Source organism: Manis pentadactyla, chromosome 10 (assembly GCF_030020395.1).
Source record: "Manis pentadactyla isolate mManPen7 chromosome 10, mManPen7.hap1, whole genome shotgun sequence".
NCBI classification, from domain to species: domain Eukaryota; kingdom Metazoa; phylum Chordata; class Mammalia; order Pholidota; family Manidae; genus Manis; species Manis pentadactyla.
Window position 1 is genome coordinate 49,518,959 of NC_080028.1, and position 27,069 is coordinate 49,546,027.

At 47.9% G+C, this 27,069-nt stretch overlaps 1 protein-coding gene across 1 annotated transcript; it reads left to right on the plus strand.

The window, feature by feature from the left end:
- Positions 1–1,882: 1,882 nt before the first annotated feature.
- LOC130679349 (uncharacterized) lies at positions 1,883–27,069 on the plus strand. The gene is made up of 9 exons (XM_057487947.1): positions 1,883–1,947; positions 6,369–6,440; positions 7,227–7,807; positions 9,102–9,159; positions 9,506–9,612; positions 10,364–10,571; positions 24,726–24,965; positions 26,063–26,138; positions 26,788–27,069. Exons 1-9 carry the CDS (start codon positions 1,883–1,885, stop codon positions 27,067–27,069), a joined length of 1,689 nt encoding a protein of 562 aa, XP_057343930.1.

Below are 27,069 nucleotides of genomic sequence, written 5' to 3' on the forward strand. Positions count from 1 at the left end.
GTGGGCGTGGTGCTTTCAGACTGCTGCTCTGCTATGGTGGGGCCGTGCTGAAGGGGAAACGGGTTGGAGGCTGTTTATCACCATGAAGGGTCTCAGAGCTGCCCTGCCACCCCAGGGGTTAGTGCACCTGGAGTTCCCTGGGATTCCCAGCTGCTGGGCTGAGTGTGCCGGGACACTTCTGTCCAGCTGTGAGGTCCCTGTCCCTTTAAGACTTTCAAAAAGCACCCGCTTTTCTTTTGTCCCAGGGGTGCTGGCTGTAGGGACCTGCTCGCAGGTTTTACTGTTCCTTTTCCCTAGTATCCAGCACACCATGCACTGTGTGTCTGTGCTCCCAGTGTGGATGACTAGGGCTGGGTATTCAGCAGTCCTGGGCTGCCTCTTCCTCCCTGCTCTGGCTCTTCTCCTCCTGCTGGGGAGCTGGGATAAGGGTGGTACTCAGGTCCTGCCAGGCCGCGGCTTGTATTTTACCCCGTTCGTGAGGCTCTGGGTTCTTGCGGATGTAGACGTAGCCTGGCTGTTGTCCTGTATCTTCTGGTCTCCCTTTTAGAAATAGTTGTATTTGTTGTATTTTCAAAAATATATATGTTTCTGGGAGGAGATTTCCACTGTCCTACTCACACCACCATCTTGGCTCCTCCTTATTAGTACTTTTAGTAGATTAATTTCCACAGATTTTCATTTGTACCTTATACATCTTATATTAAAAAGATATACAGCATTTTGTAGTTGAAGCCTACTGTGAGCATTGTTTAATTATTTAAATGTTACTTATCCTGATTTCATTACATGTAGGGTTTGCTTGAGGAGTTTTTTGAAATTGAAAATATCTTTTTCCTGAGTGTTTTCTGGTGAGGCTTCCTTAGTCAAAAACAGAATTTTGGATCAAATAAAACATAATTTTAATTCTAAGTCCACTACTTACTGACACTGCTTAAATATCTGAAGAATCCCAATAGAAAGATGATGTGAGCCACTTATGTAATTTGGAATTTTCTAGGGGCCATATTATAAAGTAAAAATACTCTTAATCATATATTATTTCAACCTATAATTAATATGTAGAGAAGGCAAAAACAGGAAAACTAATTGTGATATTTTGAGTTCAATTCTTAGAGAGAAGAACTAGAAAACATCCTACCCAGACCCTGAGTACATCCACGGGGCTCAAGCAGGGCAGGGCCAACAGATGGAAATTCTTTCACCTGCATCCTTCCCAGACCCTTGGGAACATCCACTTAGCTAAAGACTGATTAACATAAAACCCCAAAACCTTTTCCTTTCAGGGCTGTAGTCTCTCCAACCAAGCCCTTCACTACCTCTGTAGTGAAGGCTTCTATTAAATCTTGCTGTCATCAATCTGGACTCCTGCATTTCCTTGGCTTTCATGACCTAACATAACTAACTTAAGGAGGTAGAATTAATATTGATTGCATGTGGGGACATGAGGATGTGGTCTAGGATGGTTTTCCTGATTTCATGCTTGGGCACCCGGAGGGAAGGGTGTTGTCTGCCATTTAGTGGGCACTCATTAAATTTGTTCAGTATTTGTTGAATACATGTAGGGATAGGAAATAATTTGAAAATAAGGAAAAGGGTCAGATTGTAATGAATCATCAATTTGAGTTTTAAAAAGATGAGTTTGAGTCACCACTAAGATACCTCCTAAGACCTCAAGCTTTTCTTTCACAGCCCTCATGACAGTATGTAATTATGTATTTATTTGTGAGAATATATATTTAGTGTCTATTTTCTCCACTAAGACTATAAGTTGCAAGAATTCAAGTCTCATGTCTACTTCACACATATCTATTACCTGTAGTATCTAGTAGAGAACCTTGCACATAATAGAGACACTGTTTACAGAATGAATGGATGAACCCAGATGGAAGATGTCCAGCAGTCAGTTCAATATGAAAAGCCAGCTCTCATGATAGATCTGGACCAAAGGTAGAGATTTATGTGCATGTGGTTAGCACTCAGATCAGAGTTGAAGTTGTTACTTCAAACAAGGAGGGTATGCACAGTGGGAAGAGAAAGGCCAAGAAAGAACTCTTAAGGATAGTGACGTTAAAAATTGGGTAGAGGAAGAAAAGCCAGCAAATGACTATGAAAACAAATAGAAATAGAGTAGGAGAGCTAGAGAGAGTGGTCTCCAAGGGGCCAAGAGAAGAGAAAGTAAAGAAAGGGTTCTGAAGGATTCTGATACCAATTCTGTCACAGGTTGGGTTTGTTCTTCTTGGTTCTTATCCCCACTGCAAAAAAGAGTTGAAAAGCAGAGATACAGTTATGAAGCAGAATGAGAGTTTTATTTGAATACCCTCCAAAGGATAAGCAGGCCAGAGTCAAGGTAGATAAAGGCAGGTTTATTTGATTACAGTCCAAGGGAGGAGCAGGCCAGAGTCAGGTACACAAAAGCAGGCTGCTTACCATGAGGCTTCTTTTATGGGGTTTTTGTCAGGGCAGAGAAGTCCTTGATTGACATTCTTTGTCCTTCGGAGCTTGATGTGATTGGAAGACTGAAGATATGAGCTACACTCTGACATTTTTTTATCTGGGGAATTTTTGCTATCTGGGGAGTGCCTATATTCTGAGGTTTTTATCTGGGAAGTGTCTGTGCCCTTCAAGTCACTCTTGGTCCCTGTGGCTTCATTAATCCCCTAAATTGTCTCTGGCTCTCTAGTTTTATCTGATTAACTCCCTAAGTTCTTTGTGGATTCTACCCTCTTTTCATCCTGCTCATATTTGTCTTTCTGTCTAAAAATTCCAGTGTGTGAAAGGTGTTTCCCCATGTAACTCTGGGGGAAAATCCCAGGGCAAAATACCTTTGAAACTGAAATCAGTCAAACAGAGAAATAAAGTAAGAGAAACCCATTTATTGCTTACAAGCCATTGCCCACTTCTGCTCTCCTGTGTCTCTCACCACCAGCAACAGAAAAAGGGGCCCCACCCAACCTCTTTGTCCCGATTTGTGCTGGCTTGCCCTTGTAATTACCTATTGATATGGAGATGGAATACTCCTCTCCACCTCTTGGAAACACCTATTAATATGGAGATGCACTAAGTCAAGGTGAGAGATTCTGGAAATATTGGAATTTTACCCACACCCCACAATCAAAACCAATCCTTTGGACACCAGCTGGGTGTCCTACAATTCAACTGAATTCTGACACTATTAACCTTGAGATAGCATCAGATTCCACAAATTAAGGTCAGTCCCACAAGATAGCCCCCTACTTCAGAGGCCAATCACAAGCCCAGGTTGTTATTTGTGCTTCTAACCCACTGGCTATAAATCAGAGGATCCCACAACCCCCTCTTTGGTTTCATTAATTTGTTAGAGTGGCTCACAGAACTCAGGAAGCCTATTTACTGACTAGACTGCCAATTTGTTATAAGGATATTAAAGGTTATGAATCAACAGCCAGATGAAGAGATACATGGGGCAGGTATGTGGGAAGGGGCATGGAGTTTCTATGTCTTCCAATAGTCTTCCTGAATCTCCACATGTTCGCTGACCTGGAAGCTCTCTCTGAACCTTCTCCTTTTGGGTTTTTTATGGAGGTGTGGAGGAATAAATTTCCTCTACCCCTCCTGGTTCTGCTAGCTAATTTAAGAATCAAACTGACATGAGGCATATTAACAGAAGGAAAAACCAAAGCTGAATCACGTACACAGAGGGATGCCACAGGCATGGGTTCCAAAGACAGTCAGGGAGAATGAAGTCTGTGTGTCATCCAGAACCTAGGAGAAGGGGGTTGAGGCCTGAGACTTCAACAGAAAAGGGAAGTAATTCACAGAAATATGAAAAGAGTAAATGCTTGGTAAACAAAATACTTGTGCCCACACAGAAACAGTGGGGCACAGAGAGAAATTTCAACAGGCTCAGCCACATCGCTCCCTACTGCCCCCAGCTGAATGTGGATAAAATTGTAATATTTCCAAAATATCTCACCTGGCTTTAGTACATCTGCATATCAATAGGCATTCAGAGGTAGAAAGAAATAATGGCTTTACTGCATTTGCATCACTCCTCAGGGGTGGAGAGAGGTGCATCTCCATATCAATGGGTAATTACCTGGGCAACAGAGGGCTTATCTGTACCTGAGAGGTGAGGGGTGGTGGGGAAGCTGGTTTTGCTTCTGCCAGAGCAGGAAAGACCAACAGCCCCAGACTGCAGTTTGTAAGCAGTAAATAGATTTTAAACTTTATTTCTCCCTTTGACTGATTTCAGTTTTAGAGGTATCTTGCCCCAGGATTTCCTCTCCCCGGACTTACACTGACACTGTAATATAGCTCTCTCTAGGGTGATAGCTCTCCTCCTGGAGCAGGTTCTCCATCTGAATTCTTTTTATGCAGTTGTGGGTAGTGGAGGAAGTCAAAGTATCTTCCTGAGTTTTTGAGCCTTGATGTTTTCAGTTCAAAATAATCTGCATGCAAAAGTGGCACATCTTGGGCCTGTTTGCCCTTGGACCCCTGTTTGCAATGGGATAAATCGCAGAATTTCCAGAATCTCCCGCCCCAGCCTTGTTTCATTTACATATCAATAGGTGTTTACTGCTGCAGCCTTTGGGGCAAGGGGTAGAGAAACAGCCATTCTCTTCTCCCCTCTGTTCCTGGTACATAAATGGTCTGGCATCTGCCAGTCACCAAAGACCTGCCTAAATAGTTCCTCCTGGAAGAGGTGAGCAGGGAAGTGAGTGGGCCCTGTGGCTACAGAGACACAGAGCACCAAGCAGTCTTTGCTAGTGGGGACCAGGGAGAGTGCGTGGTAGCCAGAGGGGATGAATGGAGCCAGGCCTCATTGTGAGCAATAAAAAGGGTTTCTCCCATCCTGCTCTTCCCTTTGCCTTACTTTGGTCTCACCAGATTATTTGCTCTGGGAAGGGGACCCCTTTCCCCCACCCCCAGCTACAGTCCCTTCAGTATAGAGTCATAATTATATAACCAGGGGTGATTGAACTCAATAACCAGCCCCTCTCTCCTCCTTGGAAATTCGGGGATTGGAGTGAAAATTCCAACTCTAATCAAGATTTGTTCCCCTGGCAACCAGCCCCCATCCTTAATTGATTTCCAAAAGTCATCTCATTAACATAAACCCAGTGTGGTAAAAAGGGACTTGGCATGAATAATAAGATACCCAGTTCAGATTTCAGGAACTGAGGACCAAGGGCCAAATATTATAACAAAAGATGTTCCCATTGCTCTAATCACTCAGGAAATTCCAAGGGTTTGGGAAGCAGTGTGCTGGGAAGGTAGACAGATGAAGACCAAATATATATGAAAAGGTTATTTTGGTCATCTGAATGACCAAATACATATTTCTTATAAATCATAATATTACATACTGATATATGCTACAATATGGATGAAACTTGAACACATGCCAAACAAAAGAAGCCAGTCACAAAGGGCCACATATTATGTAATTCCATTTATGTGACATATCTGTAATAGTGTAATTCTGGGGGGGGGGGGAATCCTGTGGCAAATACCTTTGAAACCAAAATCAGTCAAAATGGAGAAATAAAGTGGGAGAAACTCATTTATTTCTTACAAGCAGTCATCCACTTCTGCTCGCCCGAGTCTCTCACAACCTGGCTGCAGAAGAAGAGGCCCCCTCCCAACCTCTCCAGTCTAGATATTCCCTGGCTTCCCCTATAATTACCTATTGATATGGAGATGGACTAAGGCCATGTGAGAGATTCTGGAAATATTTCAATTTACCCACAAATAAACAAATCCACAGACTTGGAGAGATTAATAGTGAGTACTAAGGACTATAGGATTTTTTTCTGGGGTGATAAAAGTGTTCTGAAAATAGACCTAACAAGGAAAATTACATTTTTCAAACATGGCTGTGTAAGAATGGAAATAAGTTAGCATAAGCATAGCCATCTTAAGGGCCTAGAAGCCATTTTCTGAGTATGTGACTTAGAAAAAAAACTGGAACTGGGTAAGGCCTTGAAAAACAAGCTAATCATGAACACCAGGTGGTGGGCAGCTGTGAACCTTGGTCAGCTAACCTTGGTCAGCTAATCTTACATACCAAGCTTATCATGCAGAACCTCCCTAACAATTGAAGAGTGGTCTTCTCTTGCTCTCGCTTAACCCCAGGATGTATGACTTGCAAAAATAATGTGCAGCTGTGGAAAATTACTATGAGTTAAGTGTTTTGAAAATGCTATATGAACCCTTGGCTTTGAGTGCTCGGGGTCCTTGTTGAAACCCGCTGCGTCGGGTAGACACTTGGACCCCAGCTAGCTGGAATAATAAACCTCTTACTTGTTGCATCGATCTGCCATGGCCTTCGTCTCCTCACTGGGGGGAAGTGCAGACCGGAATAAGGCCATTGGGTCTTACATTTGGAGGCTCATCCGGGATCGCGTGCCCCCCCCACCGGAGGAACGACAAGCCAAGGATCAGAGGCTTGCCCTGGCCAGGTATTACTGTGTTTGTGTCCGTGTGTCTCTTGTCAAACCTGTAAGAACATTCTGTGTTTAATAAGAAAGTGCCTTGCCAGATGGTGAGCGCACCCAGTGTTTTTGTTCGCGAACAAGCAGGAAACCTGTATAAAGCCTGTGGGAGCTCCAATCTGTGTCTGGGTCGGCATTGACTTAGGCAGATGCGCTGGCAGGTCACTGGCCAAGGGTCTTGGGAGACGTCCCTTGCCCCGGTCTGGAGGACGAGGTCCTCATCTGTGAGGAAAGTCAGCTGCCGCTGCAGTCCGACAGGTCCTCAACTCAGTTTCAGTTTTGCCTCCGTGGCCGCGGTAGATTCTTTTCTGTAGGCACCTGTTTGTTAGCTATTGTGTTTATCCTAGTTTTGTTGCTGATGGAAGAAATGGGACAGATGCAGACGACTCCTTTAGACTTGACTTTAAGACACTGGGGGGACGTAAAGAGTAGAGCAAATAATATGTCTGTTCTTGTTAAAAAGGATAAATGGAACACTCTGGCCTCAGCCGATTGGCCGGCCTTTCAGGTTGGCTGGCCTCCCCGGGGGATCTTTCTCTCTTCCCCTTATACAAGCAGTCAAGAAGAAAGTTTTCGATACCGGATCCCGCGCACGCCAAGACCAGACTCCTTATATTCTTGTTTGGGAAAGCTTAGTCACAGAACCCCCCTCTTGGTTTCAGCCCTTCTTACCCCACCCACCTTCACAGGTTTTTGCGCTTGGCAAAGACCCGAAAGAACCTAAGAAAGTTCTGCCTTCACCCCCCGATGCAGATCTCCTCCTCCTCGATTCTCCCCCTCCATACACTCCTACCGCTCCTCCCCAACCTGCTGCCCCCCCGGTCCCTATTCCTTCCCCCCCCCTCTCTCTTGTTCCTCCTGTCCCTCCCATTCCCATCGTTCCCCCACCTCCTCCGACCCCTCAGGCCAGCGGAGGGCAGAACATTGGCCCAGCCAGAGGGACAAGGAGCCGCCAGGCCCCCTCACCAGGGGCCACTGTGGCACTTCCCCTTTGAGCCCTCGGCCCCCCCCCAAGGATGGCCAGCAACTCCTACAGTATTGGCCTTTTTCTTCCTCAGACCTATACAACTGGAAGGCCCAAAATACCCCTTTTTCAGAAAATCCCAGAGGGTTGATCAATCTGATTGAATCTTTACTTTTTACCCATCAGCCCACTTGGGATGACTGCAACCAGTTGTTACAGGTCCTGTTTACCACAGAAGAAAAAGACCTGATCCTCCTAGAGGCCCAGAACAATGTACCGGGGGCCAATGGGCAACCCACTCAGAACCCAGCCATTATCGAGGAGGGGTTCCCCCTGACCAGACCTGATTGGGACTTCAACACCCTGGAAGGTAAGGAGCACCTGAAAGTCTTCCACCAGGCTCTGATGGCAGGTCTCAGGGGAGCAGCGAGGCACCCCACCAATTTGGCTAAGGTAAGGGGAGTCCTTCAAGGACCCGATGAATCCCCCTCAGTATTTTTAGAAAGACTCATGGAAGCTTTTTGGCAGTACACTCTGTATGATCCAGTCAGTGAGGAACATAAAGCCACAGTTATTGTAGCTTTTATAGATCAATCTAGTAAAGACATCAGGAGGAAATTGCAGAGGCTAGAAGGACTGCAGGACAAAACCCTGCAAGACTTAGTACAGGTGGCAGAGAAAGTGTATCATAATAGAGAGACTGAGGAGGAAAAAGAAGGTAGGAAGCTGCGAGAGACTGAGGAAAGAGAGCTGAGGAAAGAAAGATGGCAAGAACGCAACCTCCATAAAATCCTCACCACTGTTGTGAGAGAGACCAGAGAACCTAAACCAGGGCCAGGCGGCAGGAGACAACAGCTAGATAAGGATCAGTGGACATACTGTAAAGAGAAAGGACATTGGGCCAGAGAATGCCCAAACAAGAGAAAGAAACCTCAGCAGTGGGAAAAACCCGTTGCCCACCCTAAGATTCTGACCATGCACGAAAACAGTGATTAGGGGAGACAGGGTTCGGAGACCCTCCCCGAACCTAGGGTAACCCTAACTGTGGAGGGGAAACCTACTCGATTCTTAGTAGACACCGGGGCACAGCACTCAGTATTGCAACAAGCTGATGGACTGCTCTCAAATCGGAAATCATGGGTCCAGGGAGCCACGGGAAATAAATTGTACTCTTGGACCACCGCATGGACGGTAGACCTGGGAACAGGATTAGTGTCTCACTCTTTCCTCGTGATCCCGGATTGCCCATATCCTTTATTGGGAAGAGACTTGCTCACAAAAATGAAAGCCCAGATCCATTTCCTGCCAGAGGGGCCACAGCTTAAAAGGCCCTCAGAGGACCCCATCCAGATATTGACTGTGATGTTAGAAGATGAGTAGAGACTCTTTGAATTTGAAAAAGAGAACCCAGGCTCCAGAGACCTCAACCTGTGGCTAAGAAAGTTCCCTCAGGTGTGGGCAGAGATAGCAGGAATCGGGAAGGCTAAATATAGGCCGCCCGTCTATGTTGAACTAAAACCACAAGCCACCCCCGTAGCCGTTCACCAGTACCCTATGCTGAGAGAAGCCAGAGAGGGAATCTGGCCCCATATCACCCGATTCCTCCAGTTGGGGATATTGTGCAGATGTCAATCTGCCTGGAACACCCCCCTTCTTCCTGTCAGGAAGCCAGGCACAAATGAATACCGCCCAGTCCAAGACCTGCGAGAAGTTAACAAGCAGGTAATGGACATTCATCCCACGGTTCCTAATCCTTATAATCTTTTAAGTTCCCTGCCACTTCTCCGAGGCTGGTATACTGTTTGAGACTTAAAAGACACCTTCTTCTGCCTCCAACTTGCGCCGAAGAGTCAAGAGCTTTTCGCCTTTGAATGGAGAGACCCGGACGGAGGAGTGACGGGGCAACTCATGTGGACCTGGCTCCCACAGGGATTCAAAAATTCCCCCACCCTCTTCGATGAAGCTCTCAACCAAGACCTGGCGCTATATCGAGAAGCTAACCCCCAGGTAACCTTGTTGCAATATGTTGATGATCTTTTGCAATATGTTGATGATCTTCTGCTTGCAGCCAAAATGAGAGAAGATTGCCTGAAAGGGATGGAGAAACTTCTGGCAGAATTAGGAACTCTAGGGTATTGGGCATCAGCCAAGAAAGCACAAATCTGCAAACGACAGGTAAGCTACCTGGGCTATGTGTTATGAGAAGGGAAGAGGTGGCTGTCAGATGCAAGGAAAGAGACTGTTCTCCATATCCCCCCACCTGAGACCCCTAAGCAAGTCAGAGAATTCCTGGGGACTGCAGGATTTTGCAGGCTATGGATCACCGGGTTCACAGAGATGGCAGCCCCCCTTTACCCTCTCACCAAAGCTGCACTGTTCTCTTGGGGAGAGAAAGAACAGAAGGCGTTTGATGCCATTAAGTTGGTATTAATGTCTGCCCCAGCTCTGGGACTCCCCGATGTCACAAAACCCTTCCACCTGTTAGTGGCGGAGAACAGGGGGATAGCCAAAGGGGTGCTGACTCAGAAGCTCAGACAGTGGAAAAGACCCGTAGCATAACTGTCTAAAAAACTAGATCCAATAGCCACCAGCTGGCCTGCATGCTTAAAAATAATCGCTGCAGCAGCAGTACTGGTAAAAGATGCGGACAAATTGACCCTAGGGCAAAATCTAACCATGACTGCTCTGCACGCACTAGAAAGCATAATCCAGCAGCCCCTGCATCGGTGGCTTACGAATGCTCAGATAACTCACTACCAAGCCCTGTTGCTCAACTCCGACCGGGTGACATTCTCTCCGTTGACCAGTCTCAATCTGGCCACTTTGCTGCCAGACCCTGATCTTGAACCCCCAGTGCATGACTGTCAGCAAGTGTTAGCCGAAGCCCATGGGTGGTGTAAAGACTTGACTGACCTGCCTTTACCAGACGCTGAAGCCACCTGGTTCACAGATGGAAGCAGCTACCTAGACCAAGGAAAGCGTAAGGCAGGAGCGGCTGTGGTAGATGGAGAAAAGATAGTGTGGGCTCAGCCCCTCCCCGAGGAAACCTCGGCACAGAAAGCTGAGCTCATTGCTCTTACGAGAGCGCTAGAACTGGGGTCCGGAAAGAAAATTAGCATCTATACAGATAGCAGGTACGCCTTTGCGATGGCCATGTGCATCTACCAACAAAGAGGACTCCTCACCTCTGAAGGAAGAGAAATAAAAACAAGCAGGAAATCATGGCACTCTTAGAAGCTCTGCACAAACCAGCCAAAGTAAGTATAATTCATTGCCCCGCTCACCAACACGGGAGGTCCTACATCGCCGTAGGCAATAATATGGCTGATCAAGCTGCCCGAGAAGTGGCCTCAAAGACTGTAGAAATCTTCCTCTCTGAAACTCAGCCTGAGCCAAGTCTGCCACCCTATCAATATAGCCCAGCAGATTTAGAATCTCCAAAGATCGTACTCACTATTTTGATGAACAGAAGAGAGCCTGGTGCACCCAAGATAGAAAAATCATCTTGCCCCAAGCAACTGCCAAAGCCATAATCAAACAGATGCACCAGTGGACACACTTAGGAGCGCACAAACTTACTCAGACTGTTTTAAATTCTGGGTGGTATGTGCCGAACCTGCAGCAGATAGCTGAATCTGTAGTTAAGCCGTGCGTTCCTTGTCAAGAAACAAACTCGCCCGGGAAGAAGAAATGGACTAGAAAATGGGCAAGGGGGAACCGGCCTGGAAAGTTTTGGGAAATAGACTTCACTGAAATTAAACCAGAGAAGTATAAATTTAAGTATCTCCTAGTGTTTGTAGATACCTTTTCAGGATGGGTCAAAGCCTTTCCAACAAGGCAGGAAACAGCTGCAGTAGTAATAAAGAAAATATTAGAAGAAATATTTCCTCGGTTCGGGATACCTAAGGTAATAGGATCTGACAACGGACCCGCTTTCATCACCCGGGTAAGTCAGGGAGTTGCTAAGTATTTGGGGACCGATTGGAAATTACATTGCATGTACAGACCCCAGAGTTCAGGGCAAGTAGAGAGGATGAATCGAACCCTAAAAGAGACCTTAACTAAATTGACCATAGAGACTGGCTCAGACTGGGTGGTGCTCCTTCCCCTGGCCTTGTTCCAAGCTCGGAACACCCCTACTCAACTCAATCTAACCCCCTTTGAAATCTTGTATGGCTCCCCCGCCCCACTTACTTGCCTGCATGACCCCCTCCCCGTTACCCAGACTGACAACTGCGATTTATATAATAGGTTGAAAGCTCTCCAGGCAGTCCAAAGAGAAGTGTGGACCCAACTAAAAGCAGTCTACGAGCCCAGCACTCCAGAAGAAGCCCACTCGTTCCAAGTTGGAGACTTTGTGTTTGTAAGGCAGCACCGAGCGCAGACCCTCGAGCCACGGTGGAAAGGACCCTACTTAGTGTTGCTGACTACCCCAACAGCAGTCAAAGTCAACGGGATTGCCGCCTGGATTCACGCATCTCATGTGAAACCCGTTATCTCAGCCGAGACAGCTGACGACCATCTCGCGTGGAGAGCCCAGTCTCCTGAGAATCCTCTCCAGCTTAAAATCACCAGAAGACCCCTAAAGTGACCAGGTGCACGTCCGGAGACACCAGCGCCATTCAGCTGACCCACGCACCGTTCCCAAAAACTCTATTCCAAGATGACCACGTCAGCTGGAAAAAGACAATTTACAAAAGCTAAGACTGCGCTGCTTATCTTATATATATTGTGCCTTTCCCCTATTGCACTCAGCGACCCTAACCCCCATGTCCCCTATCGGCTCACCTGGGAAATAGAGAACTGGGAAACTCATGAAATATACAACCACACTTCCCACACGACCCCCTTAGGCACGTGGTTCCCTAACCTGTACTTTAACCTAGATAGAGTAGCAGACTTAGAAAAGAGAGGCAGAAAGGGCAAGAGTCAGCATTCAGGCCCCCCTCTTCCCTGCGCCCCTCAGTTCTGTCCAGTTGGAATGGGAGGGGGAGACTGGCAAGAAAAGCAGCTCCGAGTCTCTGTGAGTCAAAATGGGTTTAATGCGTGCCCGGGGTTTCGAACAGGACCAGAGAAGCGGCAGTGCGGAGGGGCCGAGTCCCGACACTGTGCACAATGAAGTTGTGTTACCACCAATGATGGAGAGTGGAAGTGGCAAGTAACCCCCCAGCTCGTCACTCTCTCATTTGTTAAACCATGTACCCAAACCAGGTACAATCCAGACTGTAATCTGCTCAGGCTCCAGTTCACAGAACAAGGTAAAAAAGACACCCGATGGCAGTCAGGGTTAATCTGGGGCCTATATCTTTATCAGACCCCTCCTTTTGGAACCCTTATCCGAGTCAAATTAAAAGTTGAGCCAATAGTTGAGATAGCCTTAGGTCCAAATAAATTATTGAAACCTGAAGCACCCAAAACCCCTAGACAGCCCCTCAAAGTGACACAGCCCCCTAAGTCCCTTCCCCAGAGCCTGAGCCCAGCTTGGACACCAGCCCCCGCTATAGCAAGCCAGCCAGCCCGGCTTCTTAGTCTAATCAGAGGCGCTTTCCAAGTTGTCAACAACTCCCATCCCGAGCTAACTCGCTCCTGCTGGTTATGCTATGATGTTGCTCCCCCTTACTATGAAAGTATAGCGTTTGTTAATGCTCTCAACCAGTCTTCTGACCCCTCCCAGTGTAGATGGCAGCAGAAAGGACCAAGACTCACTTTATCCTCTGTAAGTGGGAAAGGGACCTGCATTGGGAAAGTTCCTAAAACTTACACCTCCCTCTGCAACAAGACAGAATTAATAAGCACAACCCCAACTTATTATATTCCCCCATCTAACGGGTAGTGGGCCTGCCAAACCGGAGTCACTCCATGTGTTCATTCCCAGAAGTTAAGAGAAACGTCTGACTTTTGTGTTCTAGTACAATTAATTCCCCGCCTTATTTACCATCCTTATGATGAATTCCTGTCCCAACTAAGCCAGTCTTCGCTCCGAGTCAAACGAGAACCCGTGAGTCTGACTATCTCCCTCTTACTAGGCCTCCGCCTAGGGGCAGCAGGGGCAGCCACAGGAGCATCCTCACTAGTTCTCCAGAACCAGCATTACCACAGTCTCAGAGAAGCCATAGAAGCAGATTTAGAAGAAATAGAGAAATCCATATCCACCCTGCAAGACTCTTTAACTTCTTTATCAGAAGTAGTCCTGCAAAATAGAAGAGGGTTAGACATGTTATTCCTCCAACAAGGCGGACTGTGCACTGCCCTTAAAGAAGAATGTTGCTTCTATGTAGATCATTCAGGAGTAGTAAAAGACTCCATGGCCAAAGTTAGAGAAGGGTTAGCTAAAAGAAAAAGAGAAAGAGAACAAAACCAAGGGTGGTTTGAGTCCTGGTTTAACTCCTCTCCATGGTTCACTACCCTCATCTCTACTTTAGTAGGGCCACTAATAATCTTAATATTGATTCTAACTTTTGGCCCCTGCATCCTAAACCGCCTAGTTACCTTTATCAAAGAACGCATTAGCACCATGCAAATCATGGTGTTGAGACAGAACTATCAGAGTGTTGACCAAACAGATGACCTCTAGTTTCATGATTGAAATAGATACAAGAAGAAGAGGGGAATGTAAGAATGGAAATAAGTTAGCATAAGGGTAGCCATCTTAAGGGCCTAGAAGCCATTTTCTGAGTATGTGACTTAGAAAAAAAACTGGAACTAGGTAAGGCCTTGAAAAACAAGCTAATCATGAACACCAGGTGGTGGGCAGCTGTGAACCTTGGTCAGCTAACCTTGGTCAGCTAATCTTACATACCAAGCTTATCGTGCAGAACCTCCCTAACAATTAAAGAGTGGCCTTTTCTCGCTTAACTCCAGGATGTATGACTTGCAAAAATAATGTGCAGCTGTGGAAAATTACTATGAGTTAAGTGTTTTGAAAATGCTATATGAACCCTTGGCTTTGAGTGCTCGGGGTCCTTGTTGAAACCCGCTGCGTCAGGTAGACACTTGGACCCCAGCTAGCTGGAATAATAAACCTCTTACTTGTTGCATCGATCTGCCGTGGCCTTCGTCTCCTCACTGGGGGGAAGCATAGACCGGAATAAGTCTGTTGGGTCTTACAGCTGATAGGGCTAACAGGAGAATCTCAGCCCCCCAACACCACCTTGGGGCCCTTCTGGGTTCTTCTTCCACCCTGCTTGCCATGCACACCAAACTGCCACATATATGGAAGTAGAAAAGTATAAATTGCTTCCCTTGCCTGTGCTCAGGGATCAGAACTTTGGAAATCACTCTTCTCTGAGACTGCTGCTGTGAAATAAATCTCCCACCCCCCAAGACCTCCAAGTGCCTCTTGGTTCTTCCATCAGGCGATCCAGACCAGGTTCAGTGTCCCGTCCAGCGGGACCTAGTTATTTGTGGGGACGAGGGGGATCCGACCTGAAAGAAAATGGGGGCGAGAGAAGAGCGAAGGCAAGACAGTATTCTGATCAAGCCCTCAAATTTTATTGTAAGACGGGGGTAGATATACACCAGTGTTCAGGGGCAGAGTGGGCCATAGGATACTTGTAAGCAGGGGATTGGCTGCATAGCAGGGATGGCGCAGCGAGTTACATTCTGATTGGTATATGATAATGGGGAAGGAGGGGGAGAAGAGTATCTCTTGGCGCGCGCGGGCTTTCTTGTTGGCGCGCGCGGGCTCGCAGCTAATCTCCAGGAAGTGAAGCAGGAACCTCATGAACTGTGGCCGTCTTGTTGTTTCAGTGGCCATCTTGTTGCCTTTGTGTGGCTCCCAACATCTCCTCCCTTTCTATTTATTTCAGAAAGGTGGGCCTTAATCGAGTGAGGGAATAGAGGCCTGGCTCCTCCAGCAGGGTAACATTTCGCAAATGCTCTCGGTATCTTTTAGGGAGGAGAGGCAGAGCTGAAAGCTACATTGATCTTAATATATCAAGGCTTTATGTACATATGGATACCAACCTCTATGCAAGCCAGGCGTATTCTCAGGGAGGACCAGAGAGGTTCTAGGAAGAACCCTCCCTTGCGGTACTTTGTCTCGCACTCATCTCGATGCCCATACCCTCATAGTTAGGGGTATGTCTGGTTCTGGCTGACCAGCATATGGGCCACATTAAGTACGGTGCCAGAATCGATGGTACCATGGTTGAGGCGCCTGTAAAGTTGAGAACCGGAGACCGGGAGCATTGGTTGGTTCGGTGTAAGACTCTTCATCACAGGCTGTAAGTCTGTGATAATGAACAGCAACCGCTGGCTTGACAAGCTGGTCAACCTGCTCTCGAATAAAAACTGTCAGTTTTCTTAAGGCCCAAGGGCCAAGAGACACTAAAAGGAAGAATCCTGCCAAGGGTCCAAGGATGGTGGGGATCAGAGTAGTTAACCAAGGGGTGGCAGAGGTCCAGTTTTTATACCAGGCCTCATCCTTTTCTCTTTGTTTTTGCCTGGCTTCTAGGTTTTTCTTAACCTTATCAATGCTATCTTGCACTAACCCTGTTTTGTCTTTATAGAAGCAACATTCTTCTTTAAGAGCAGCGCAGAGGCCTCCTTCTTTCAGGAAAAGGAGGTCTAACCCTCGGCGATTTTGGAGCACTACCTCAGAGAGAGAGACAACAGATTCTTTCAGGCTGTCTAAACCTTCTTGCAGATTTTGTATGTCTTTATCAATAGCCTGACTAAGAGCATAATATTGTTGTTTAGAAGTAATTATGGAGGCAATGCCTGTTCCAGCCCCAGCTGCTCCTAATCCTAATATTACAGATAAGGTAATGGCGGTTACTGGCTCACGCTTAGTGCGAGTAGAGCCCGAGTAATATGGAAGGAGGTCTTCGGTGGGATGTATGGAAATCTTGGGCATGAGCATGACTAAAACACAATATTCATTGTTAGATATTAGCAAGCGCGGGTTAACAGAGGGCGTTATGCCAAAGGAGCAAGCAAAATAAGTACCGTTGGGCGCGACAAGGAATTCATAGGACAGCGGGGGTGAGAAGGAGCTGTTACAAATGGGTATTAGCTGAGGGGGTAGACGCAAGATGGGGCTATGTATACAGAGGCCTATTCCCGAAAGCTGCGTCAATGTGAGACCCGGAGAGGTCTCTGAAAAACGGGAGGGGTCTGACCAGCGAGTCTTGCTGGAGTCATTGGTAAGTATGAGGTCTGCTGAGGTGTTTACTAAAACTGCTATCCCTTCGTAAAACGGGGGAACGGGGGAGAAACATAACCAGCACTCGCTATATCCAGTGGAGTTAAGGGATTCTGCAGTCACATTAGCCAGGCCTTTAAGGATTTCGCCTGTAGAGGGTAAAACTGGGGGGAGCAAGGCCTGGAAAACAGTACTAGTAGACAGGGGAGAAGGGTTAGAAGGTCTTGGGTCTCTTGCCTTAGGGGCAATAGGGCCAAGGACAACGTGCTTGTTGGCGTTTGGAATGGATCGAATTAATTTGATTTTAAAAGTGAGCCCAGGGTCCTTCCCTGAAACATAAAGCCTTAGCCCCCATTCATGTCCCCTGAGCCATCCATCAATAGGGGCCCTTTTTCCCTTGTCAGTAAAGGCAATGGAGAGCGGTGTACATCGCCCCCTTGTGGATTGGGTGCTTTGACATTCTGGGGTAACAGTTGAGTTAGGCTTGGGATTCCAAGCCCTACTTACAGTTATATAATCCCAGGTGGAGCTAGGCTTCCAACTAGCATCTCCTGTAGTCTCACACCCCCAGGAGTCACAGAAATAGGAGTCTCTATATCCACATTTATAGTTAAGGGCTCGATCTCTATGAGCTCCCGGGCAAACATAAAATTCTGTTTCTCTGAGGTAGGTTCTCTTAGGGGTGTTGTTACACCCAGGAGAGGTGGTAGATTGTCCCTCAGGGTAGGTCTCAGGGGAGGTGGAAAAAGGAAAGTAAATGTCTGGGGTCCCCCAGGCCGCAGAAGCTCTAGCGGCCAAGTCACAGAGGTCAGGGGCAAGAACAGGCCATGGGGGGGAACTTGCTAAAGTGGAAGAACTGAAAACGACGTCTCCTGCTTCACTGGTGACTGTCCAAGTGAAATTGAAAATCTGATGGGTCCAAACGGGGCGAAAGGTCATGACGAGGGTCAATAGTGTACATATCTTCATTTTTGCCTCCTGAAAATAAACAGAAAGGGAAGGCTTCTCAGGGGTTAATATGCCCTGGACTGGAATTATTATTGTTTTTGCCTCTATTTGTGTCTAGAAGTTTAATGAGCCTATCTGGGAGCCATCGGGCATTTTGTGCCTTAGCATCATATATACAAGCATGTCCTTTCCCCCATATGAGCACAGGGTCAGGCCCGTGCCATGTGTTGGTCATCGGATCTCTCCACATAGCCTGTGCATAATTATCTGCCGTGGAGGGATGCCAAAGGCGATCAGCAGCGGTTTTACCCGCGGAGTCATAAGTAAGGAAATTAAGAACAAACAGTGCATGATTTAGGAGTGTCTTTGCATTACCTGTTTTCGGATAGAGTACTTCTCCCCCCGACTGAAATTTGAATAACATGTTTTTAAGGGTTAAGTGGGCTCTTTCAACAATGCCTTGGCCTTGCGGATTATAGGGAATTCCTGTTATGTGCTTAATACCTAACTGCGCACAGAACTGTTTAAAGCTAGAGCTGGCGTATCCAGGCCCATTGTCAGTTTTTAAGATTTTAGGTTGTGGTAGATATGCCAGGCATGAGAGAACATGGGTAATAACATTTTTAGTTGCCTCTCTCGTTTGCAAGGATGCACATAGGAAACCACTACATGTGTCAATAGACACATGGATATATTTTAATTTACCAAAGGGAGGGTAATGAGTGACATCCATTTGCCATATCTCTCCTGGAACCAACCCCCGGGGGTTGATTCCGTTATGAGGCTCTGGGAGGAGAGTTAGACATCCTTGACATTGCCGAACTATTTGGCGGGCCTGTTCTCGGGTGATTGAAAATTTGAGTCTAAGAGTGTGAGCATTGAGATGATGTAGTTCATGAGCCCGTTGGGCTGCAGCCAAGGGTGAGTCTGACGTGACAGAGGCTACTAATTGAGTCGCCAGATCAACTCTGTCATTGCCTTTGGCAAGCGGCCCTGGAAGGCCAGTGTGAGCGCGTATGTGCCCGATGAAAAAAGGGGCCTCGCGGTTTAGAATTAATTTTTGCAATTTTGCGAATAGGGGGGAAGCATTTGTAGAGGGACGTATGTAAGGCACTGTCTCTAATAGGGGAACAGAGGTTGCTACATAGGCACTGTCAGTGTAAAGGTTAAAGGGGGCATCTATTAAAAGCTCAAAAACTTTGATTATTGCAGTTAGTTCAACAAGTTGTGCAGAAGAGAGGTCTGTCTGTATTCGGGTAACTTGCCCATTAATACTGAAAGCGGCTATACCGGAGGAGGACCCATCAGAGAACACCATTACGGCCCCAGCAATTGGCGTGGTTTTAGTCCTTTTGGGAAAGACAACCGGGGTCTTTTGAAGGAACTGGACTAATCTGTCTGCAGGGTAATGATTATCTATTGTCCCATGGAAGGAGGTGCAGCTAATTGCCCAATCATCATCATGTTGAATAAGCCATTGTAATTGAGATGTATTGTATGGGAGGGTTATAACTTCAGGGTCTCTCCCAAACAACTTGAGAGCTGCCTCTCGGCCTAAACGTAAAAGGGCAGCAACTAATTGAGGATAGGTAGCTAAGACTCTAGGGGGGGAGGCTGGCAAATGAACCCAAAATAGTGGATGGTTTTGCCAAAGGACTCCTGTAGGGGAGAAGGGGGTAGGGAAAATGAGCAGCCACAAACTTAGATGTGGAGAGAAGTAGCTAATGGTCTGTTCAGAAATAGCCCGCTCTACAATGGTTAATGCCCTTTGTGCTTCTGATGAAAGCGAGCGGGGGGGAGGAAGGATCAGGGTCTCCACGTAGGACATCAAACAAGGGCTTTAACTCTCCGGTGGTCAGCTTTAAATAAGGCCTGAGCCAGTTGATGTCTCCTAGCAGACGCTGAAAATCATTAAGAGTGTTTAAGGAGCTTCTCTTTAACTGAATTTTTTGAGTGAGGATTTTATTAGAAAATAATTCAAAGCCTAAAAAAAGTTGGGGGGGGTGGACCTGGACTTTTTCTGGGGAAATTTGTAGTCCTCGATCTCGGAGGGCAGTGACTAGCTGTTGACTGGCCGCATAGAGCTGCTGCTGGTCAGGACTGGCAAGAAGAATATCATCCATATAATGGATAATATACAAAGTGGGGAAGAGCAACCTAAAGGGGTCTATAGTCTGGGCTACAAACTTTTGGCAAAGAGTAGGACTGTTGGCCATTCCTTGTGGGAGAACTCTCCACTGAAACCGGGGAGAAGGCCCTACACAATTGGTAATGGGTATACTAAAGGCAAAACGTTTGCAATCATCAGGATGCAAAGGTATGGAGAAAAAGCAATCTTTTAGATCAATTACTAATTTGACATACCCTTTAGGGATGGCTATTGGAGAGGGAATTCCCGGTTGTAATGCGCCCATAGAGACCATAGTCTTATTAACCGCCCTGAGGTCTTGTAGGAGCCTCCACTTGCCTGATTTCTTTTGGATTACAAAGATTGGGGTGTTCCAAGGGGATGTAGAAGGTTCAATATGTCCAGCAGCCAGCTGTTCCTGCACTAACTCTATGGCTGCATTTAATTTTGTAGTGGTAAGGGGCCATTGATCGATCCAGACAGGAACATCACTTTTCCAAGTAATCTTGTCTGCCTGGAGTGCAGGAGGAGCAACGGCCCTTACGAAAAATGTTTTTCAAACCCTAAACCTGAGCGGTCTATCTTAGGCGTGGCCAGTATCGGGTTGGGATCTCCCTGTTTTAGTTTGCCCAACCCCTGACCAGGGAGGTAACCCTGTGAAAGCATCTGCTGTGTTACAACTTCATTAGGGCTACACATGATGACCTTCATTTGAGAAAGGATATCTCTTCCCCAAAGATTTACCGGCAACCCAGGAACTACGAAGGGTTGAATGAATCCGGTATTTCCTTCTTCATCTTCCCAGTTTAATAACTGTGAGCTCTGTAAGGTGTTTCTTGACTGCCCAATTCCTTGTAGATGGGTCAAGGAAGCGTGTAAGGGCCAGCTGGAGGGCCATGAAGCCTGAGATATGACCGTAGAGTCGGCCCCCGAATCTAAAATTCCTTCAAATACTTTTCCTTGGATCTTAAGTTTAAGAGTGGGGCGTTCTTTAGTAATAGCTTGGATCCAATATAAGTCTGAAGAACCTGGGGTAGAGGAGCCTCGCTGCTTATGAATAGCAGGGTGAGATGTACTTAAAGGGAGGGGGAGCGCCTGCGCAAGGCGCTGACCTTTCATAATGCTGACAGGGCACTGGGGGGCACTAGCAAGAATTTTTATTTCTCCAGTATAGTCATTGTCAACTAAGGAAGGGTGGACAATAAGGCCGTTTATTGTGGTGGAAGCTCGCCCTAAAATTAGAAAATAAGTATCTTTGGGAGGTGGGCCATAAATTCCTGTGGAAATAATTGTAATTCCCTCTTCAGGCGTTAATATTGTTGAGGAGGAGGCACAGAGGTCAAGTCCTGCACTCCCGGGTGTGGCCCGATAGAGGGCGGGAGTGCTACAGCTAGGCTGTTCCCCGAGGCCGGCTGAAATGGAATTGGCTGGGGGGCCCGGGGCTGGCCCCTCAGCCCGTTTCCCTGAAAAGGGGGGGTGAAAGGATTTGTGGTACTGTAAAAAGGATTTGTTGGATTGTTACGGCACTCTTTGGCCCAGTGCCGCCCCTTATGGCAGCGAGGGCAAATACCGGGGACTGACCCAACTCTAGGAGGAGGAGCTGTGGTAGGGCATTGGCGAGCGAAATGGCCTGGCTGTCCACATTTAAAGCAGTTACGCATAGGCGGTGCGCCCTTGGGGAAGGAAGGAGGATAAGAAGCCGGGGGAGTTTGAACAGCGGCACCTACAGCTAAAAGGGCTTGGACTTTGGATGTAAAAGGATCGACATCTCTACACATTCTCAGCATTTCATCAAGAGTTTTGTCTCGAGTCTTACCGCGGAGGACGGCTCGACATGCCGAATTGGCGTTTTCATAGGCTAGCTGTTTTACAATCTTATCATTGGCAGCCGCGGAACCAAGGGTCCTTTCGGCGGCCTCTAACAGTCTGCTAACAAATTCGCTATAGTCTTCTTGCGAGCTTTGAGTGATCTTAGTTAGAGGAGTGTTAGCAGTCCCGGAAGCAGGGAGTGATATCCAAGCGCCCAAAGCGGCATCTTTCACTTGAGATAAAAGACCAAGGGGAAGGCGCTGCTGCCTGGTTTCAGAGATATATCTGCCCTGTCCCGTAAGCTTATCAAAAGTCTAGGACGCTGTTGGGGAATGAGGGTCTTTTACATTGGCAGCAGCGATGGTCTGACAGCGGTCAGCAAAATCTGCCTTCCAAGTTAAAAACTGACCACGGGTAAGCACAGCCTGGACTATACGCAGCCATTCACCTGGGAGTAAATGTCCTCCTCGAGACAGCGAATCAAGAACAGAAAGGGTAAAAGGGGCATTGGGGCCATAAGCTTTAACGGCCGCGTTCAGCTCTTTTAAGCTTTTGAAATGGATTTTGTGAAATTCTCTAGGGCCATCAGCAGGCTCGGCCGGCTCTGGCTCAGCCTGCTCCTCTCCCTCACTTTCTATTTCCTGAGCAGCAGGGGCGTCTTCGCCGTCGCTTTCAAGATCGCCCTCCTCCGGGCTATGTGTTGTGGAGGTGGGGCCAGAGCGGGCGGAGGCCCGGGTAAGAACAGGAAAGAGCAGTTTTTTAGGTTGTTTTTTAGGTTTTGTGGCTGTAAGCGGTTTCTTAGAGAGGCCCCTTTGCGAATATAATGCGGGACGAACTGGTTGGGAGACAACTAATTTTTGGAGATGGCAAGTTATTCTTTGTTCTACTATCTGTGCTATTAGGTCTTCAGTGCTGGTAGGGGGGCTAACAGGACCGGGAGCCGGAGGGGGTAGCGGAGGGGCCGACGGGGGCAAAAAGGCCGGGGCGCAAACATTGGGAGGCTGAATAGAGGGAGTGTAAGAGGCTCTTTTCAAAACTGGGGGTGTGTAAGAAGGGGGGTTAAGCGACGGGGCGGCAAGGGGCCAATCTGGGTTGTGATACCTGGCCGCCTCGTCTTCTAGTTCAGCCGCGTCTCCCGGATCTAAAGGTTCGCCATTTTGGCTCTTAGTCACGACTGGAAAAACCTTTTGTGTATCGACAAAGTCCGAATCTCGAGGGAGAGGCGGATAAATGCAACATTTGGGAGGGGTATCATGGAGGGCACCGAGCAAAGATGGTGTCGGGCTAGGGGAGGGGGATTTAGCTGATTTTGGGGCAGGGGGATTACTCGAAAGAGACGATTTTGAGGCCGCCCGAGATAGGGGGCGGAGGCAATATTCTGCCACTGACAAGAGTTGACGTTTATCAGGGTCAGTATTTTCAACAATATCTCTGATAAGACCCCAATAGGAAAATACTGAAACAGGAACAGAGTCAGGGCCGTTTTTGATAAGATAATCATTTAAATCTCTACCTACTTTCTGCCATTTTTTAGGATGAATTTCGGGGCCATTAATGATAAACCACGGACAGACTTCATCAACAAAAATAAAAAACTTTACCAAGTCTTTCTTTTTAACTCGAACTCCTCTCTCCCTAAGTGAACTTTTTAGGTCTCTTATGAAGACCGCTTCTTTACTTAATCTAGTTCCCATTTTCTTGTAAGGCGGCTGGTACTCACCAGGGACGACGACCTCCGTGAGCGGCGAAAGGCGTCTCCTATTGTTTCATCAAGAAGGGGTCTGGCCAGACGATATCTTACTCGGGGGTCCGCCTGCGAAGGATCCGCGCCTCGAGCCCCACGTTGGGCGCCACTTGTCCCGTCCAGCGGGACCTAGTTATTTGTGGGGACGAGGGGGATCCGACCTGAAAGAAAATGGGGGCGAGAGAAGAGCGAAGGCAAGACAGTATTCTGATCAAGCCCTCAAATTTTATTGTAAGACGGGGGTAGATATACACCAGTGTTCAGGGGCAGAGTGGGCCATAGGATACTTGTAAGCAGGGGATTGGCTGCATAGCAGGGATGGCGCAGCGAGTTACATTCTGATTGGTATATGATAATGGGGAAGGAGGGGGAGAAGAGTATCTCTTGGCGCGCGCGGGCTTTCTTGTTGGCGCGCGCGGGCTCGCAGCTAATCTCCAGGAAGTGAAGCAGGAACCTCATGAACTGTGGCCGTCTTGTTGTTTCAGTGGCCATCTTGTTGCCTTTGTGTGGCTCCCAACAGTTCAGTAACATTTGGTTCCCTGACTGGGTAACCTAACCTCACTGGCCCATTGTTGCCACCAGTTTGGGGCAATGGCAGGGCGGTGACAGAACGGGCGATTGTAACGGAGAAGTTGCAACACGCATAATCTTTTTGCAGCCTCCCACTAAGTCGCCTCGGACCAGCCTCACTCTGCTGTTACTGCTGGACTCAAGAAGACTTGGCAGGTGAGGAACTGGTTCCAATGTTGTATTACGGAAAGGCCTGGGGCCCCTGACCCGGTCAGACACACCTGACAGGGTGGAAGGGGAGCCTGATTACCTCCCAAAGACCACTGAGAGGTCTCACAGGTAGGGATTCCCAGCGAAGGAATGTTTAGAATCTGGCCTGAGTGTGCAGGGCGACTGAAACCATTCAGTTTGTGCTGAATTTGTGATTCCACAGCCTGTGCTACAGAATCTGAGTGGGTCTTTCGATGTATTCGCGGTCAGCCACCACAACATAATGGTGACTCAGCTTCAGCTGACCTGGCCCAGGACTTATACGGGTGCATCTTAGACAAGGCTGACCAAAGTCTCCACGAGGAGCACGAACAGATGGGCATCTAACTGGTCTCCTCTCTAGAGGGGGCACCTCTTCCTTGTCTGTTGTCACAGCACCATCCACGGACACGTCATGGGGTCAGGACACAGCAAACCCACAGTTCTCAAAACCATGATCAAAAATTTCAGGAAGGGATTTCCAGGGAACTAAGGAGTAAAAATGACCCCTGGCAAGTTTAAAAACCCGAGCTGAATCCAAATGGCCCACCTTTGGTGTAGGATGGCTCCGGAAGGAACTCTAGATGTCCCAATGGTCCACCAAGTCTGGTGGATCATCACTGGAGATCCAGGTCACTCTGATCAATTCCCATATATTGACTCCTGGTTAGGAGTTGCCCAGACCCTTCCCCCTTGGGGTGTGATTCACTTGCAACAGGCAGGGATAAGGTAGGGTCTTATTCTCCTCCACAAAGCAGCCAACAAAAGACCAACAGAAGCCTGAGCCTCTGCAAATTCTTGCTGGTGATCCAGATGAAGAACCAGTATTGCCCCCAGCTTATGTGTCCCCAAGGCCATCAACACCCAGCCCCCAGGCCCCGGACACTGTGCCACTGTCGGTATCCCCGCCACCTCCACACCCAGTGGACTGACTCTCCCCTGGATGAGCAGCCAGACTGCGCCCTCAACCAGTTGCAGGCACCCTTCAGATGCTGGTACGAGAGACAGGAGCCTGAGAGGCGTGATGAAGACAGGACTATCCAGCCAGTCCATGTTTTACTATCAACCCTTCTCCACGACTGACTTCAGTTGGAAGCACAACACCCCATCATACTCAAAGAAGCCACAAGCCCTGGTTGATCTCATGGAATCCCTCTTCCAAACCCATCAGCCAACCTGGAAAGACTGCCAACAGCTTCTCTGCACCCTATTCAACCTGGAAGAAAGAAGGTGGATTATCAAAGGGGCCCTCCAATGCCTGGAAGAACACACACCAGCCAGGGTCCTTGATATGGGGTGCATGGGCTGAAATCACCATCCCCAAGGAGCACCCTGGGTGGAACTTCACCACCCCTGAGGGACAGCACCAGATCCGCAGATATCACGACGCCCTCCTCCAAGGGATCAAAGCTGGGTCCAAAAGGCCCATGAACATGACTAAAATATCTTCAGTCTCTCAACAACCAGGAAAGTCTCCTGGGGACTATTATGAGAGGCTGTGTGAAGCTTATCGTATCTACACCCCTTTCAACCCTGAGTCACAAGAGAGCCAACAAATGGTCAACACCTCATTCATGGATTACACTGCCCCTGATATCAGATGGAAGCTCTAGAAATGTGAAGGCTTCGCCAGAATGAACATCACCCAGTTGACTGAAATTGCCAACAAAGTATGAACAGAGAAGTTCAGGCCAACAGGGAGGCTGAAAAATGAATGAAGAGAAAGGCCAGCCACCTGGCAGCAGCCCTAAAGGAAAGGGGTGACCAAAGGCAGAAAGAAATCGACCACCAAGAGGGGGGAAGCCTAGGACCCCCCTAGCCAGGGACCAGTGCACTTACTGTAAAAAGAAGGGGCATTGGAAGAACAAATGCCCCAACCGAAGGAAAGCCCCAAAGCCTAGTCACTCCTGGGAAGAACCTCACAGGGAGAAGCTCATTGGCCTGGCAGGGACAGACTCAGATTGACAAGGACCTGGCTCTCTCTCACTCTCGGCCCCCATGAGCCCACAGTCAAAATGAAGGTCGGGGGTGCCAAAACATGATTTTTATGGTTGACACAGGGATGGAACACTTGTGGTCACTCTCCCTGTAGCCCCCTTCAGTGGAAGGACTGCAACTATTCTCTGGGACAAAAGCAGTTCAGCAGCACTCCTGCCAAGCCCGTCAATGTAAACTTGGGGGCCACAAGGTCTGACATGAATTTCTCTACCTACTTGAGTGCCCCATTCCCCTCTTCAGCCAAGATATACTCTTGAAACTCAGAACCCAAATAACTTTTGAACCAACTGGATGCACCAGCCTCAAACTAAACCCAGGCCAAGAAGAGCCAGGGTTCCTCATACTGGCAATAACCACACCCAGGGAAGAGAAATGGAGGCTATTCTTTGCCCAGGCCCCCTCAGATAGCCCACCTGAATTCAGAGCTCCCTTCCCCTCAGTATGGGCTGAAGACAACCCACCTGGACTTGTCCATAACCGAGCCCCTGACATTGCAGATTGACTCCAGGGGCCCAGCCACAGAGACAGCAGCAGTAACCCCTCTCACAAGAGGCGAGAGCAGGCATCCAGGAACACCTGACCAGACTCATAGAAGCAGGCATTCTAGTTGAGTGCCAGTCACCTTGGAACACCCATCTCCTACCAGTCAAAAATCCAGGAGGAGGATACTGACCATTTCAAAACCTGTGAGCCATCAACAAGGTGACTGTTTTTTTGCACCCAGTAGTTCCAAACCCATACACCCTCCTCAGCCAGATCCCAGGGTCTGCCAAATGGTTCACTTGCCTGGACTTAAAGGATGCCTTTTTCTACCTCCAGCTGGCCCCCCAAAGCCAGCACCAGTTTGCCTTCAAATGGACTGAACTGGATACTGGGCAGCAGATGCAGTTAACATGGATGCAGCTTCCACAAGGGTTCAAGAACTCATCCACTCTCTTTGGAAAGGCATTGGCTGCAGACCTTGCCAGTTTTCCGAGAGAAGCCACACTCTGCGCCCTCCTCCAGTATGCAGATGACCTCCTCCTTGCCAGTGACACCCAAGAGAACTGTGCAGAGGGCACGAAGGCCCTCCTGCAACTCCTGTCAGGCTCAGGATACTGA

Bases quoted from the DNA above. Each gene is read 5' to 3' on its own strand.
- LOC130679349 (XM_057487947.1), top strand. From the start codon at position 1,883: ATGGAAGATGTCCAGCAGTCAGTTCAATATGAAAAGCCAGCTCTCATG. The intron at 7,808-9,101 runs GTAAGGAGCACC...TCTTCCTGTCAG, and splicing joins GGACTTCAACACCCTGGAAG to GAAGCCAGGCACAAATGAAT. The intron at 9,613-10,363 runs GTAAGCTACCTG...TGCCTTTACCAG, and splicing joins CACAAATCTGCAAACGACAG to ACGCTGAAGCCACCTGGTTC.